General features: G+C 36.3%; 1 protein-coding gene across 1 annotated transcript in view; it reads left to right on the top strand.

The window, feature by feature from the left end:
• Nucleotides 1–17,533, top strand: part of VAT1L (vesicle amine transport 1-like) — a 56,958-nt gene that overhangs the window by 19,816 nt on the left and 19,609 nt on the right. Inside the window, exons 5-7 of the mRNA XM_009573163.1 lie at nt 1,406–1,509; nt 2,730–2,785; nt 4,567–4,761. Of these exons, the coding sequence (XP_009571458.1) occupies nt 1,406–1,509; nt 2,730–2,785; nt 4,567–4,761 (355 nt within the window). The remainder of the gene's footprint in view (nt 1–1,405; nt 1,510–2,729; nt 2,786–4,566; nt 4,762–17,533) is intronic.

Here is a 17,533-nt window from a genome sequence, read left to right on the forward strand (position 1 = left end):
TGGGGTATTCCAGGGAAGAGCTTTCATCAGGGAGCAAAGTCCAAAAAAAAAAAAAACCAACCCCCAAAACCCCAAATGAATGAACAAACAAACAAAAAAGCCCCAGAGGTGATATGAATGTGGAAATGTTCCTAGGGGATGAGGAATCAGTTCAACCGTGGAAGCCACCGAAAGCTGTTTAATTCAAAGTCATTATTCATTTACAGTGAAAGCTCACCCAGGGCCTGAATTTAAAGTTTATTACCCCACATATGGCAGCAGTACCAAGGAGTAAAGTTGTCCGATTTTGTTGCTGTTTGTAACCAGTGGATGTCTGAGTAACACCTTTGTTTTGTGAGGAAACAGAAAGATGCATTACAAGCCATAAAGCTTTACCTCCTTCCTGACTTCTAATTGCAGTTATACACTGCAGAAGGCATGGTCATCGGGAGCTAATTGATGTTCCTGGGGATTAGATGCTATTGACTGCCCCTTAAACCTTTGATAGTCTCCAGGTTGCAATTTTCTTGTAGTGTCTGCACCAGTTATTTGCATAATTGTTTAAGAGTATTAATCAAGAATTTACTACTGCTTGGGCTGTTTACTTGGTTAGGAGGTAGGATATTAGACTTAGATCAAACTAGTGGTAGGATTTTGCAGGCTGGGGTTTTGCCAGAAAAAAATAACTAAATCAGGATATTTGGGTGTGGTTTTTTTTTTCTTCTTCAGCATCATGTTGACATTGCATTCACAAAGCTATTTATTGGAAAATTATAAATATGCAAACTATTTATTGAAACAGTATAAATACAATCAGGCCATATTATAGAAAGCAGAAAGTATCCTTAGAGCTGGGTTTCTAGCTCTTCGTGACTTCTCTTTATGCTTGATTTAACTCTTCGCTGTCATCTAGTTGATACAAAGTCTGAAACAGATGACTCATTTAAATAACTTTACAAGGACATCATTTATCTGAGAAGAACTGGGATAAGATGATCTGTTTCCTTACGAATTCAGAAAAAGAATGTAAAAAGATATGAATAACAAAAATGTCCTTTTTCTCTATGACATTCATTGACCAAAAAAAAAGACATTCTCTGACATTGACTCAAAAAGAACTTTGTGTCTATCACCTATTTTTTGATAATATAATTTTACTGAAAGCCCTCAAAAAGGGGGAACAAGATCTTCTAAGCCTGAAAGGCATGGGTTGGCTAGCCCAACAAACTCACATTCCAGCACTGAATGAGTTTGGATTGCCTTTTGATGAGGAGAAAGTTTTCACGTAGTCAAAGCCTCAGCCTTAATGTCCTCTCTAAAGTACCTGGAAAATGTTGGTGTTTTGTTAACAATCAGCGTGTATCATGGTGGCTGACCAGTTCCTGTGGATCTTATTGCGAAGTGAGATTTCTTTCTTGCTTTTTAGAATCTCGACAGATGGAGTAGATATTGTTTTGGACTGTCTTTGTGGAGAAAATACTGGGAAAGGCCTCAGTCTTCTCAAACCACTTGGGACTTACATTTTATATGGTGAGTGGAAAAAGCCAGGTACATATTTCAAAACTAAAGCTTTTGCAAAGCTTAAAATCTCTTACAGTCACCCATGCCACTCCTTCCAGAACTTGAGGCCGCCATTTATACTTTCTCAATTTGACCATCAAGGATTATAGTGAAGCTGAGCATGGGCTAAATTATTGAGAAACAATATGTAATCAAAGAAACTCTTTAAAAAAAAAAAAAAATTCAAAAGTGAAACTGAACATGTGTTTCAAATTGTTCAATATTATTGGGTGATACAGGAGAAGTGTAAGAGAAAGCTTGGATCTCTCGTTCTACACACCATAGGAATCACAGCGTGGCCAAGGAAACTGTAATATAGTTCTTGTGGGAGGGAAGCTTGGAGGAAGATTTCAGGAAGAATGCTATCGTTTTTATTTGACATGACTTTGAGGAATTCAAGCCCAGGCTTCTGTTCACAAATTTCCATTCATGTACACAGACTGCTCCACATACCGGGTAAACATGTCTTTCCTACAGTTCTGCCAGGTTGCCATGTTGTGTGTTGATAAAGCAAGCCAAGCTTCTGTAGGAGGATAGCTGAAGGGATTGCTAAACTTTGGAAATTAAGAGTATATCTGTATCGCAGTGGAAGGTGCAGTGGCATCATGGATAAGCATACCTGCTTCCTTGGGCTTTCATGTAGCTAGCAGGGTGGCAATAACGAACGCATTGTCACTTGGGTATCTGTTTGGACTGTACAAGCCAACCTGGTTGCCTGTTTGTAATGAGGTCCCTGCCAGTGAATCGTCATTATGTTTGTTAACAGGTTGTAGTGTACAATGCGTGTATGTTCACACATGTAGTGGTCAGAAAAATGTATCTTTACAGATACAGAGAAAGGACACCTGTGTGGTGATCGCTGCTAAATAATAAAGTGTCAGAGACAAATGGCACTTTACTGCAGAGAAGGAGAGAGCTATAGAAGAGTTTTGGTGTCAAGATGCCTAGTAGCACTTAACCTGTTTGTGGTTTTGGAAGATTTGATAGATTGTTTTTGTCATCTCAGTAGGGCTTAGTCACCTTGGCCTCTGTTATTTATTCCCAAAGTATAAGGATGTCTACTAATCCCTTTTAAACCTGGGGAAATTTTTTTTTCTTAAATATGAATAATGGAAATTATTTTACATATAATAAATAGTCTGCTTGTTAGCATGTAATAAGTTCTGTGTGAATGTACTGATCTTTTACAGGTTCATCTAACATGGTTACTGGGGAGACAAAAAGCTTCTTCAGTTTTGCAAAATCAGTAAGTGTCCCAGTGCTGTGATTCTAACTTTCCCAGTGCTCTTTCCTCTAACTTCAGTCTTTTCTGTAGCATTTTCGTCTTTATCATTCTCATTTATCTCTGCTAAGTTGTTACTTCTGATGTTGCTAAAGAGAGTGTTTTTCTGACTGCAGTGTGGTCTGACATGTTTTCGTCTGATACCACAGCTAGACAGGAATAGGATCTGTGTGCAATGCATGTTTAAATTGTTAGCTATCAGATGTATATCTCTTATACAGCTAAGTTTAAAGTTAGACTGCATTATTTATTTACTTATGGCAGAATATCATATCCATGGATATGGATGACTGTACCCTGTAGGTTCCTCATATCTGAAAACACTGTCGGGACAGCGCAGTGAGTTAAAGGAGATACTAAAGGAGGTATATCTCTTAAGATGGGTCTTGTGTCCAGCCAATTCCAGCTTTTCAGAAGTTATTTCCATACATAATGCATTTTTGAGTTCTCCATGTTCATTTCAACTGACATCAAAGAGATGACGATGTTGCATTTGTTTCCTAATTGATGATGTCAACAAATCCAAAATTCAAATGTTAGATTTTTTTTTCTTCAGCTTACTACAATAACAAAAATCTGCTCAGAAATCCTAGAGATTGAAAAAAGGACAAATATTTCAAATAAACTGCCAGTGAGAAATAAGTTAACCAGGAGTGAAAGTGATTCCTTCAGACAAGAAAAACAGAGGGAGAAGTCTTGACTGAAGATCTGTCATATAATCTTTCTGCCAAGAGCTCATTTACAGCTTCCAGCAACAACCCCTTCTCAGGAGAAATTAGCTTTAAAAGTCTCTGTAGTTGAAAACAAGATAAATCAAGAACTGTAGCAAGGAGCTATTCTTTGCCTCCTACATTTTCATAATGGTTGTAGTGGCACGTTCTTTGTTATTGTCATGCGTTTGTGAACTAAAACAAGATAATCTTTACTATGCAGCCTTTTTACTGTTAATATAAACATATCCAGATGGGTATGATTTGTAGGGTAGGTTGGCCCAATGAAATCAGTTTCAACTGAAATGTTTTTCAGATAGTACTGGTATTTATTGACTGAATAAATATGAATAAATTGAATTAATAAAAAAAAAGCATATCAGATTTTCTGTAAAAGTATAACTAGTTTCTTTATGTAATTATACTGCAAAATTAACTCATCAAAATTGTATGAAAACTTTAATTTAGAATTGTCCCATTCAAATAAAACTTGCTAGGAAGTGGGATCTCAGTCTCAAGAATGCTCTTGGGCTAAATGAGACAAAATAATTTCATTAGATTTTATGAGGCTTGCTCAAATATCACAAACATAATAATGGGTGAAAAGTAAATGGAAGCTCATAAGCAGCGCGTGGTTTACTTGTTTTTGAGAGAAAAGTAATAGTCAAGAGTGCTTGCGAACATTTGGGAAGATTGCATGGCTCTCTTGAGATAACAAAGGAGGATAGTAGAAGTAAGAAGGGAGGTCCAAATTCCTCACTTCTAGACCCATGTCCTAAAATCGGATCTGTTCATCATTCTTCTAGCACCCTAATCTTGTGCAACACAAGTCTGTGTTTTATTTCTGCGTATCAGTCAGCTGCATACTTTCTTGCCTCTTCCTTAAATAAAATCCTTACTGCTTCTCTTGGCTGTTGCTTCAGATCTGACAGATGAGTCTTGTAACACATCTGCACAGGCAGTTTTCTTGTGAACTTTCCTGTACATTTCTTGAAAAATGTTTTTCTAACCCTGCTGTTGTTTATTGCTTTCCAGTGGTGGCAGGTTGAGAAAGTAAATCCTATCAAGCTGTATGAGGAGAACAAAGTCATTGCTGGATTTTCCCTGTTGAATCTACTTTTCAAACAGAATCGAGGTGGCCTGATCAAGGGTGTGATGGACAAACTCCTAAATCTGTACAACAGTAAGAAGATCAAGCCTATGGTTGATTCATTATGGGCTTTGGAAGAGGTAGGAGCAAAATTTTTCCCCGTTTTGAAATTTCTGAAATACAAGCACTTTTAGATGTAAAATTAGATTTAGATATGTTTTCTAGTTATTAATGTATTCTGCTTTCTAGTTTGTGCACAAGTTGTCTCCAAAGCCCCTGCTAGAAACTCCATGATCCAGAGTTATCCACACATTTCTCTATAAATATTTCTGGAGTTTCAAATACTCTGTGGAAAGTTCTTGAAAATACTACTAATAAATGTGGTTTTTTCAATCTTAGAAAACTGTTTCTGTTTCCTAAGTGCATGAAACATGACTAACAAGTGTGGCATGAAATGCAGACATTATAATTGAAAACAATTTAAAATCTATTCTGAGGAAATATATAAGCTTTAGTTTCAGTGTTATATTTGTACTAGCAAACCTTGAAAGCTTGGAGGTTTTCAGGAAGTTACTGAAAATGTATCTCAGGCAGTCAAATCAGAAATCACTTTTAATGTAAGTTACGTTTGTGGAGTGTGGGTTTTTTGGTTCTTTTCTCCCTTCTAATTGCTCAGCTCTCCTTAAAGATATGTAAAGAAACTAATCTGATAATAGCCTGGGCAATTATAAGCCCCTTGACCAAAGCATTGTTTCTGAGACCTTTATACTTAAGGTGCTGATCAGTGAATGTATTTTTTGGAGGTGTGAACATACAAACATACAAAGAAACAGCTTGATGATAGTAGTGCCGCCAGGTTAATATTTGTGTGTTATGTGTTTGTGAAGCAAACTGAGCCTGACACATCACTTAAGATGCGTGATCTGTATGAGCTCTGCTGAATGTGGATTGTGGTTGCATCATTGTATGGTTGCTATTCAGAAGGTGCTGCGACAAAATTCTGTCTGTGTCTGAACACATTAGCCAGTATTACCATGCATCCATGAGGAAATAGTAACCATCAGACTTAATACATTAATAATATTGTATTTTATTAAGATTTTGCACACCCTATGGGCAGGGTTTTCAGCCCAGCATGTTGTTCAGTATTCAAGTGACATTATAGCACCACTATCGTCATGGACACAGGTTAAGATATCTTGAGTTGTGTGGCGGGACTCCACAGCCTATGACAGTTCTTGGAGTAGGATGCATTGTATGTTCACTGGGGCTTGCACGTGCCTGGGCCAGGTTATATGTCAAGGCGTGTACTGCTTTAGGTTGTGCTAATGTGGAAACTATGTCTCTTCGTGCTATCACTACATCTGCCCCAGTGTACCCCAACGTGCCACTTTATGTGGTAGAGCAGATGCAAATGGTCCAGCACGGTGTGGGCTCCGCTTGTTCCTCTCCAGCAGAACAGAGAGGAATGACAACTTCCCCAGGAATCTCTTCCTGTTTCTCCAAAATGTCTGCCTAAGGTCACACTGTCACTGATAGCAACTCAGTAACACCTGGGTTTTACCAGCCAGTGGCATGGGGGTGGCTAATTCTCACCATCGAACTGCTTAAGGGAAATCAGATGTTGTGATAAAGAGCAGCTGGCTCAGGCAAGACAAAATCCTCTGCTATTGTCTGAAAGCCCTTTGAAGAGCAGTGTAAAATAGAAATGGGATCAGATTTAGGTTTTTGATGTGGTTTTTTTTAATTATTTAGTTATTAAATAAGCTTACAAAGTATTTTAAAAATGTAAGTGGCACAAGTCTCTAGATAGGCATTGTGCAATTTCTTTGTTCATGTAAATATGTACTTTTCATGTATTGGTGAGTAAGAAAAAGATAACTTAAATAGTAACAATAGCTTGAAAAAAAATCCTGATTGAGGGTGTAACATGAAAAATTACACATGGCAGGCTGATCTTAATAGTCAACATGATGGGAATTTGTTGGGAGACTTCTGTTTGATAACATTTCATCTAACATTTGGCAGTAACAAGCACCATCCCTACTGGTAGATTGTGAAATGTGTAAATAAATCTGTTAAAACTACAGTCTAGAAAACTACAGCTAATTTATCACACCTGCTCACTTTCCATGAGCTATCTGGTAATTTACACAGGAAATGTCTGGCTAGTATTGTCAGGGATATAACAGTGCTAGAGGTGTCCTTAGTCGATTGCAAAGTATTGCTGAAATATTACTCATTCAGGGCATTATCATTTTGGAGATATATTTTTGTGGGTATAAAAATAACTTAGGGCTGACTCTGAAGTTAATATGATACACAGAAAAATGTGTCATAGCTGAGGACTAAATGGAACGAGACTGAAGGAAGGTTGGTATGTATTTTTGTTCTGTTTCGGGAGGTTTCTTTTTTTAACCCCATAGCTCTAACACTCCCCCTTTCAGAGTTTGACATTTGATTGCTTTTCAATTCCTGTTGAGTAAGCCTGGTTTTCTCCAAATGTCCACTTTTATTTGACCATTCTCAGTAGTCTTCATTAGAGACTAAACCAATATGACCAATTTTTACCATTGATGTTTCCTGAGGAAATTTCCTGACCCATAAGAGCATTGAGAATAAATATGTTTAACTAGAGAGTGGCAGAAAGGTGGACTCCTGCATGACATTTGAAAATGAATGGCTGAGTAGTTTTCTATGGAAGAATATCACGGTCTCCAGAGGCTCACGGGAGAATCCATTTGTCCTCTGACTAGTAATTCTGCCATAGAGATGAGCTTGAATCCAGTAAGTGACATTCAAAATGAAAATATTTTAAGGAAAAATCTCAGAGGAGCCTTAACCATGGGACACCTTTCCAAATGTTTAATGTTAAATACCTGAATGTATCATGGCATACATAAAAGTTTTGATCTATACATGAAAGGCATATCCCCAACATATCCCTTCAGCTTGCTTTATTCACTCTGCATCTGCATTTGTTTCCATGTATTCCTTCTGTGTGCAAATACCAATTCACAAATTAATGCAGATTCTCTAAAGCCAACATGGAAGACACCTGGTTTTTTTCCAAAACTGTATTACAGTACAAATACTTATCTTTTCAATCCTGTATCCGTTGCAATAGCCATCTATGTATCAGAGCTGAAAAACATCTTTGCAGTCTTGGAAGACAATGAGTCGTATCTACAGTGATGTTCCCCTTTGCTGCTTAAGGCTGGGTGCTACAGGACCACTTCCTTGCATGATAACCCCAAAATTTAGGGCTTAATGTTGTAGTGCTTGTGAGAACAGCCAGAGAAAGGTTTTGTGTCTGTTTTTAATAGGTCTCTGTGAACCGTGTAAAAAAAAAAAAAAAAAAAAATAAAAAAAAAAAAATTTTTCATTGTTCTAAAAGCCCGGTATGGTTCCTTGAGCAGCATTTATTTCTTAATACTTTCTGCAGAAGTACACAGTTTGAATTTAAAAGAATATACTGATTAGAGAATATTGTAATTGCAGCGAGATTTTGCATTTTAAAGTGTTTCAAGTGGCAGTAATACAGGGTTTAAAGTTGTTGGATTCCTACTTGTCTATCACATAGTATATGTTAAGTGATGTCTAGTTGATTGTCGAATAATATTCAAGATAGCAGTGTTCAGAAATTATTATGCAGACTTAGCTTGATACTATTCCTGTTGAACAATGAAGGTTTGTCTGAGTGTCAATGAGATCATTCTAATTAGGATATAATCCCTTCCGGTGTTCTGATTTCTCTCTTTTAGGGCCTCATCCAAAGGCTGTGGAAGGACTCCTAGTTTCACTGGCCTTTGTTTTAGGATGAGGATTGCCCTGCCTCTTCAGTACAGGCTGCTTAAATGAATTTACCAATTGACTGAAGAGAGAGTGGGACAGAATTTATTCTGGATGGAAACTTAGAAGTGACTTAATTTTCTTCAGTGCATCAGATTATTGCTGACATAAGGGAGATCAGGATCTAGACTATTGACTACTGCTATGGAGCAAAACTATTTGTATTGCTGTGTTATTGGTGTTGGCTTGGGAAGGGCAACTTTTATCTCAAATTTACATCCATAAATCCTAGTAAAGTCAAGTCTCTTCTCAAGTGGGCCATTAGAGCCGTTTTATGATATTAATGTAAGAAAGAGTTAACTAAGAGAGACAGTAACAAAATCCATAGATACTTTAAAATGGAAATCTAACTGGGGAATTATTCATCATGAGATGAGTGGAGTCATACGATAAATTAGCTGCTGTTGAGATGTCTCGCTATTTTGCAGCTATTTGTTTATGCGTTTAAGTGTTTAAAAGATGAGATAATTTGTAGATGGTGCATGCTTAAAATACTGTTCTGTAGTAAAAAGCTGATTGGTAAGATTGCGTTTCATTACAAATAGTAGAGTTTAAAACAAAATTGGTATTCAGTGAATATTTGTTGAGCTTTGTGGTTGTTTCTTTCTTAGTAACTACTTATCTAATCCTTAATTTGCAGTTAGTCACTCTCCTTCATTCTGATTAATTTGTAGTGTGCATTTATGCATTAGCATTCTTCTTGAGGGTCTGTGAATCTTTGGCTTTACATAGTAGATGATTCTAGATTATTAAGCAGGAGGAAAACTGAAGGGTCTCAAAAAATCTAGTGTGTTGAATAAAAATGTACATGTTGCACTTTTCTATTAAAATTCTGTTTTCTTCAGCTTCTTATAATTGCAAAAGAAAATATATACTCAAGGTAGAATGGGTTATCGACATGGAAGTTATATGCACCTTCTTTGGAGATTTACAGCAGTTGAAAGTAACACTGATAGCATGTAAAACAAAACTCAGAAATTCTTGCACATGAAGTGCCAGTCAGGAAAGCAACAGTGCAAAATATGGTCCATTTCATCAAAATATCTGTAGACCCCTTTCCCTCACACCAGACTACCTGTTTCAGAAAGGACCCTCAGTATGTTAGAAAGTTTTCAGACTTGGGCTATTTTGGTCCGTGTGGGTAACCAGTGAGATTATGGAAAAACATCCTGACTACAGATCTGTGTTGTGTACCAGAGGATTCATTGCATTCTTGTCTCTCAAATGATTTAAGGAGTACACTGTTACATAGTAATAATGGTATCAAAGACCTGTACTGCCTTAGGGCCAGTAAGAATGATGAAGATAACTGAAACCTGAGGAATAGAGATGCTACTTATTTTTAAAAAGTAAGAGGATAATCTGATAATATAACAAGATCAGGCTGGTCCTTATAGTAGGCGCTGAACGTCACCCCATGTCATTGTTTTGTAGTGATAATGTAATAACGTCCTTAGCAACTCCTTACTTAGCAAAAAGTAATGCAACAACTGTAGCCCAGATCCGGGAATATACTGTGGCACTCAGCTGTGATTGCAATCAGTGGAATCAAGGCACTAAATACACTTATGGATCAAGCCTTGTGGATCTTGATATGAGTATCAGAGGACTCTAATGACTCTAGTGCCTCGTGGTCAGTGTATAGAATATTGTTGACTGGAAAGAGCCCTGCATCTTCATTTAGTTTTTCAGGATCACTGCACTATCAGTCACTGGCTGAATAATCAGTTGGCTGAAAAATGAGAGATGTTGCAGGTCTAGCTGTAAATACAATTTTTATATAAGTGAGATTTCCTTGTCTTGAAGCCAGAGCTTTTCTCTATAGTAAATTGCTAAGGAAGAACCAAGCTGTGTTTAACAACCTAAACCTAAAGGGGTGCAGTGCAACTGATCACATTATAGTAACATTATAGAATACCTGCTGATAAAATAATTTTCTTTAAAAGAAACATTTTTTCATATGTTGCTGTTCTCACATACTTTCTGTTCTCTGTGTTAGCTTTCAATGTTATTAGCATACAAAGGAAAACACTAGAAACCTTACATCTAAGATCACAGCCTTATTGAGTTGCAATCCAGTGATGAGAACTGGATGAAGAAACACTTTCCATACAGAATTTATAGCATGTTTTGGGGAGGGCAAAGCCATCACAGTATGTCTGTTTTAGCACTGCTCTGTGGCTTCAAAGGATTCAGGTAATATAAGACTGTTTTTTTCCACTGAACTCATCCTCTTGTATAAATTACCATCTCAGTGCATGCTTTTAGATATCAACGATATCAATGTTATTTGGAGCAAGGGGATAGGAAATACTAAACCCATGATAGCAGAATAATAACAGCGAACCCCCTAAAGCAGAGACTTTAATTTCATCAAAACCTATTCATGCCTTTCACTGATCTTTGCTTTAGGGCAAAAAGCCTTTCATGTATCACTATAGTAAGACATAGAGAAAATTGACCCATTAGTTACTTTTAACATGGTAAGAGGGCAATCTAATAATATCAGATCAGACTGGTACCCTGTTACAAATGCTAAATGCCATCTCGTGTCTTTTTTTTTTTTTTTTTGGTGATAATATAATAATGTTTTTTTCTTTTCTGCTTGATGAAAACAGATTCTTCAGCTGAACAAACTACACATTTTTTGAAGTCAAGTGACTTCTATAGCATTTAAAATCTGTATTTGTTCTTCAGGGTATGCAAAATAATGTAGAGTAACATGATAAAAATGGAAGTTCATTTATAACCAAAGTAATAACCCACCCTGAAATACAGAAAAGAGTAATTTTTTCATAAGCATAAAACAATTTACTTTGCAGTATTATATTAGAGAAAGAGGGAAATGTAATTCATTCTGTGAAAACTCCCACGAGCATATCGGTGTTTCCTTTGCTGTGATTGCTCCTCTAGCATTACAATGCAGAGGCTGCTTGTTTTGATGCTGTGAATATTTCTTTGTCAGTACTTCATTTGCAGTTGTTCATGAACTGCTTTCTTGATTTACAGGACAATACATATGCAGAGCTAATACCTATAATACTGCCTTAGAACTCTTTGTTCTTCCTATGTGTGAGATTCTGTTCCCTTTGACTATATAAAATAAACATCTGTCGTTCAAAGTAAATTTAAATGTTCTATTTGTACATCAGCATTGTTTCTTTGTATACAAACAAGTCTAACACAAGTTTAATACAAGCGTCATGCAGATATCAAAGTGTACAAAAATGCAAGGAGCTATGTCTTACTGATGTAACAGGTTTCAAAATAGAGATGTGGGGAAAGCAGACTGAGAAGCAAAACCGGAATAATTCAGGGTAGCTTGCTTCTGTGTTCACGATCAAATTATACACAGTTGTAGGTCAAAATATCTTTCAAATTTTGCGAAGAGTAAGGGGAAAGCTATTCCACTTGAATTTTACCTCACTAACATGAAATGTAGTGAACGCAAGTTCTAAATGAATGAAAATTGAGCCATAAGTAAGGTCATTTTTAGTAAAGACTTTGCAAAGAATTTTTCCCAAGATGCTTAGCTGAAGCATTTAATTAAATATTAATTAAAACTCCAAATAATTTCGGTGCTGTATGCGCAGAGGAATAAAACATACCTTGAAAGTACTGGAGATTAGTTAGGTATTGCAATTTTTTTCCCTATAAAACATTATGTATACCTGATTATGGGATCCTCACTGCTCTTGCATTAATTATTAAGATCCTACTAAATACCTATATAATTTCATTTACATTTCTTCCCCATTTAATGCTGTTTAACAGGACTTCATATTACTTCATAATTCATTCTACCTTTCCCACCTGTATCAGCGAGTGATGGCATAACCCAGTAGTCTTTTTGGCTTCACACGCTGTTGATGGCAATGTAACGTGATTATGATTTTATTAAAAGAGTGAGATAGAAAGAAGCAAGACAAGACTTGGATATAGGCACTGTGGCTCCATAATAAGGCCTCAGATACATGACATTAGCTATGATTACCACAAAATCAGGTTGGGTAAATGAGCTGTTTTAGGAAACTCAGAATTCACTTGTTAAGTCTGTTAAGTGTGTAAGCAGAAGTCAGTTATTTTCAATTGCTATAAATTATTCATAAACACTGCATGAAATTCAAGCTACATGAATGTAATTTAATTAAACAAGTAATTTATTTCAGCTCTGTGCTTTCTTTTATATTCTTTACAGATATTTCGCTTGTTCTTCTGAAATTCCACTTGTTTTGTCTAGCCTGCTAGTTGAATACCTGTGTTTAAACAATTTTGCTATCTAGAGTCTTCAGAATGTTCCTTTGTGCATGCTGAGGATATTCATGCAATAATACTCATTTAATAGATAAATAACAAAAGAGACGGTGTATATCTTCATTTGCCTGATGCCATGCAGCATGTTAGTGGAAAGATCATGGATCAGCCTGAAAATCTCTAATTTCTAGTTCTGGCTTCTAACAGCCAAGCCCCTGGGCTGTGTCTCAGCATCTCTGCGAGCCTTTGTGATTCAGTGCGTTTACTGGGGGCTCTAATCTCAGAATGGTATGTGTTCTACCAAATTTCAGTAAGCTGTTTCATTTCAGGGGAATGGCATCTTAATGTTTTGGAGTGAAGTAGCAGACATGGAAAAGTATTTTGGCAATATTTCTGATGAACATTTGATTCTGTGTTCAAATTGCTGTTACAGAGGTTAGAAGCTGACTAGTGTGAGACTAAACCTCTCTCAATTAACATAAATACAGCCTGCAGCTACAGCACTTTTCTAATCTACTTAGTAAGCACTCTGCTAAGAATTAATTACTTATGGAGATACAGAGGCAGAAAATACTTTTCTAGAAGGCATGAGACACTGTAAGTTGAAAGTGCAGTGGTGAGTCATGATACGTGTTTCTGGGTCAGGACAGATCGTCATTTCTGTTTGCCCTTGTGTGCCACAGAGATAATAGCTTTCTGTAACTGCAGGCCAAAGGAAAACAACATGTAGACTTGGTTCCTGACGGATGATGTGAGGGCCAGGGGAAATAGGCAGGAAAATAATATAGGGAGCATTGATAGATTCCACTCAAGAAAGTGTGCACTATTAAAGATAAACTAGTCACATGCTTCCAGTTAATTAAATTAGCAACAGGAGATTGTGTATGAGAAAAACTGGTTTGTCATTCATTAGAAAAAATAAGAAGAAACCTGTTACATGGAGCAAGCTACTGATTAATTACTGCGAAGAAGCAGTATTTTACGGGAGAAGTCTGCTTACTGAAATGTATTAGCTGGCTTTTAAGTAATAAATTGGCACACATTCCTTATGTATTGAACTGATATGGTGATACGGTACCTGTGCAAGAAAAAAAACAGAGATCTAGTTAAGGAAAGCTTTACCAAAGCAGAGGGGATATACTTTACACAACGAGGACACCTTTAAAAACACCAACATGTGTACATAACTCCAGGAGATAAGAGTATATTTCTTCTATGTTTATATTGAATGTTTGACTCTAACACGTTTGTTTTACACTTCATTTTTACTGTTTGTGTCGTAGAATTTCAGCTGTTCTCAAGAGTCAGGAAAACAGGGTTTCATGGAGTCATTTTCCTATTCAAAAAACTCCTAGACTCTTCACGAAGTATTAGAGAACAAAACCTACTTGCTTTTATACCCTTGATCCAAACATGCTTCAATCAATTCCTTTTTATTTCTACCTGATAATGCAATGAAACATCTGCCTGTATTCTTCCAGTCTTGCATGCAGGTTGATTAAATGTATGCCAATACATTCCATTCACCAGCAGAAATAATTTTAAATGGATTCTAACAGAAAGTTTACTTTATCTCCTGTTCCACAGAGTTGGTAGCACCACTAACTGCAAGGAATTCTTAAGATCTGGAACAGTGAGTGTTTTCTGTCACTCAGAGAAATAACTATTGGGTGCCATAAATGAAAAACACTGGATAAATAGCAGGTACTAAATACTAGAAACTAAGTTTTCAAAGACACATTTAGATGCTATTTCATTCTTGTGCTATGTGCTGTTAGTGTGTGTAGTTTAAGCCACGGAGCCTGTGAATGGAACCTGGGATTTTCCTCTGTGTCAAAAAATTCCACTCACGCTTCTGTGTTAATTAGTTGACTGGTTTGGAAAGAAAGCTCTCGGTTGTTCAAGTTGAACTGGCAGGGACTGCTAATGTGAGAAATTCAGCTTTTCTCCCAGGGTATCATGAAGGAGAAAGCTGAGGTTTGTGTTAACAATTCCTAGTGGTTGTTTTCATTCTTTCAGAATCTTTTTTGGTCTCAGTTCAAATTTAAAAAGACCTATTTTCCCAGGTGCTAAGGATTTAAAAAAAAAACTGATTTAGAAATAATGAAGTCTACTTGGTGATGTTGAGAGAGCTGAGAGATGTCATCCTTATCTGTCTGGCACAATACAGAATACAAATAATTCAGATTCCTCCTGCCTTTGAAACCTTCCCATTTTCAGACTCGGAAGAGATCCTTGATGGTTTTGGATGAGGTTTTGGCCTCTGATTTGCAAAAAATAAGACTAGTTATTTTGGTTGGGTTTTTTTTCTGGCTATAATCTACGAGTCTAATACTTCATTAATCAATGAATGCCTAGAAAGCCATCCAAGGAGTCACTGAAAAGAATCAAAAGGGAGTGGGAGATAAGAATAAAAAAAAAAAACTCTGTATTTAAATGTGATAGGTCCATTTTGTCTAAATGATGCTACATTGGCAGCATTGGTCCCTGTGGCCATCTTCTATGACTGACAGTGAGCAGAAAGGTTAACAGAGCAGAAGGAAATGGCATGCTTTCAGAGACTGCAAAATTACTGTGTTAAGAAACATCAGTAGATACTATGCCTTCAGCATTTCTGCTGTATATTGTAGCTCACATTTTTCTGTTTTGGGGGATTTTGGGTGCTTGGCCTATAAAGAGATAACGTTGACATAAGCTTTTAGCTATAGTAGAAGGATGTTTAGTTGTTAGTAGACACAGAACTCTAGTAAATGAAATTAATTGGGCCTTTCTGGTTTTAGAAATGCCTTTCTCAAGTGAACATTCTAGCTCTTCTCCTGGGATCTGCTTATCAGTTTGGCTATAGTGTAACAATAGCCAAAGAAAAAATAATTTATTAGTTCCATCAGCAAAACCAACTTTGTCTCTCAGCAACTAATCATGTTGATGACTAGTTTTGGCAGACTGGTAGAATTTTTTGAAATCTCATTAGCAGTAGCACAAAATTCATCTCCTGGGTTGTTGTTTTCTATTTTTATTTTCATACTAATAGTCTAATTCTCTTTATTGCAAAGAAGACACAAGTTTTGTGTTCTATTTCATAAAACTTTACTGATACCCCAAAAAAAGCACTTATTACTGTCTTAACTACAAGACTTGTAGATAAGATAATTTTGTAGTTTTATGTAGATAATCTTCTACGTATTAACCAGATGATCCATTGCTGGTATTGATTGTAATTAGGAAGGACATGAGTCAACGTATTCCAGTGTTTGAGTCCTACCTTACACACCTTGAGATTCATTACTGGGTCATTGCAACATGGACCAATTCATTACTCTCTAGAGAGCAAGAGAATGAATATCCCAGTCAGTGGAAACTAGCATCTTCCATGTTGTGCTTTAAACCCACTCTTGGGGTTCACCAAGAGACTCATGCAGTTTCCCCAAAGGCTGTGGGAGTTGGTCATGGGCACTTAATAGTAGTAGCAGCACACACTATGTACAACTCTGTTCTGATGCCACCTGATTATTAGGCTGTTCTGATTTCGAGTTTTTTTCCCGATTGTCCAAGATTCCCTGTCATGTGATTTTTAAAGTCTTAAAGCTTTAAGATTTTATAACATATTACAAATATTACAACATTAATGCATACTATGATTAAATTGTCCTTTTCTAAGTAGAGTGGGGAACTTTAGTTGGAAGCAGGTTTACTTTTCTGGTTTACATAATTTTACCCTGAACAAAATGCAGTGATTGTATCCAAAATAACACTTTATTTTAGTGCATAACAATCATTAATCAAGATAAATGTTCTCACCTAATGAAAATGGCTCATATATTCTTTTCAATCGTTTTAAACACAGATGAGTTTTAAAAACAAAATTACTCTTGGGCATAAAGACATCTCTTAGCATAATATAATCCAAATTTAATGTGATAATTGAGAGTTTTATGTGGTATTGCAGTTTAGTAAGGATATTATTGCTCATTACAGATAATGATATAAATTAACACCAAGGCAGCAAAGCAGATACATTGTTGATACTAAAAGGTTCCTATATATATTAGCCTGCTGTGAATGATTGAACACAAAGATATTTTGTAGGGCAAATCTGTATGTTATGATCACTGACTTGGAGAAAAAAAAGGCAGCAATGTAATTTAAGATTTTTCAAATGAGCAACTGATTTTCCACTGTTTTGATTTTACTAAATATGCTAGTTTGAATATCAAAGTTCAGGCTTTGAATGTGGTATCAAAGTGCACACATTTGAAAATGTAGGCCGTATCTGTAAGAAATAAAGCCTCGCACATCACAGAGAGCTCCAAATATTTGTTTATATGCATTCAGTTTAGTAGAATAAAGGTTGCGTAAAAGTGAACTCCCTACCATCACCAAATACCAACAACCTTGAGAAGAACCTGAGTTTTTTTCTATTACATGCTTCGGTTATGTCCTGGGTAAAATATCTTAAAGATCTTAAACCTTCCTGAGGAAAAAGGGCATAACCTTTGAATTCTTTAGCAGAAATAACACAGTGCTGTATCTTTTCCTTCAATTTAAAGGAAACATCCAGCGTAATTCTAAGAGTTCCTACAGCTGAGCCTACATTAGCCTAGAGCTAGCAAAATGTGTGTTATTAGAGTTCTTGCCTATTTTCCTGAGTCATTGTAGCTAGTATATATGCTGTTTACTTTTTTTTGGTGCATCTACACATGCAAGTTTAATTGAATTAGATTAGAAACTGTCTCAGCTGAATCAGTGACATTCTATTACATGAACACTTCTGCTTTGTCTCCCTGCTACCAATTACATAGCAATTTG

The sequence above is a fragment of the Fulmarus glacialis genome, unplaced genomic scaffold, assembly GCF_000690835.1.
Source record: "Fulmarus glacialis isolate BGI_N327 unplaced genomic scaffold, ASM69083v1 scaffold38472, whole genome shotgun sequence".
Classification (NCBI taxonomy): domain Eukaryota; kingdom Metazoa; phylum Chordata; class Aves; order Procellariiformes; family Procellariidae; genus Fulmarus; species Fulmarus glacialis.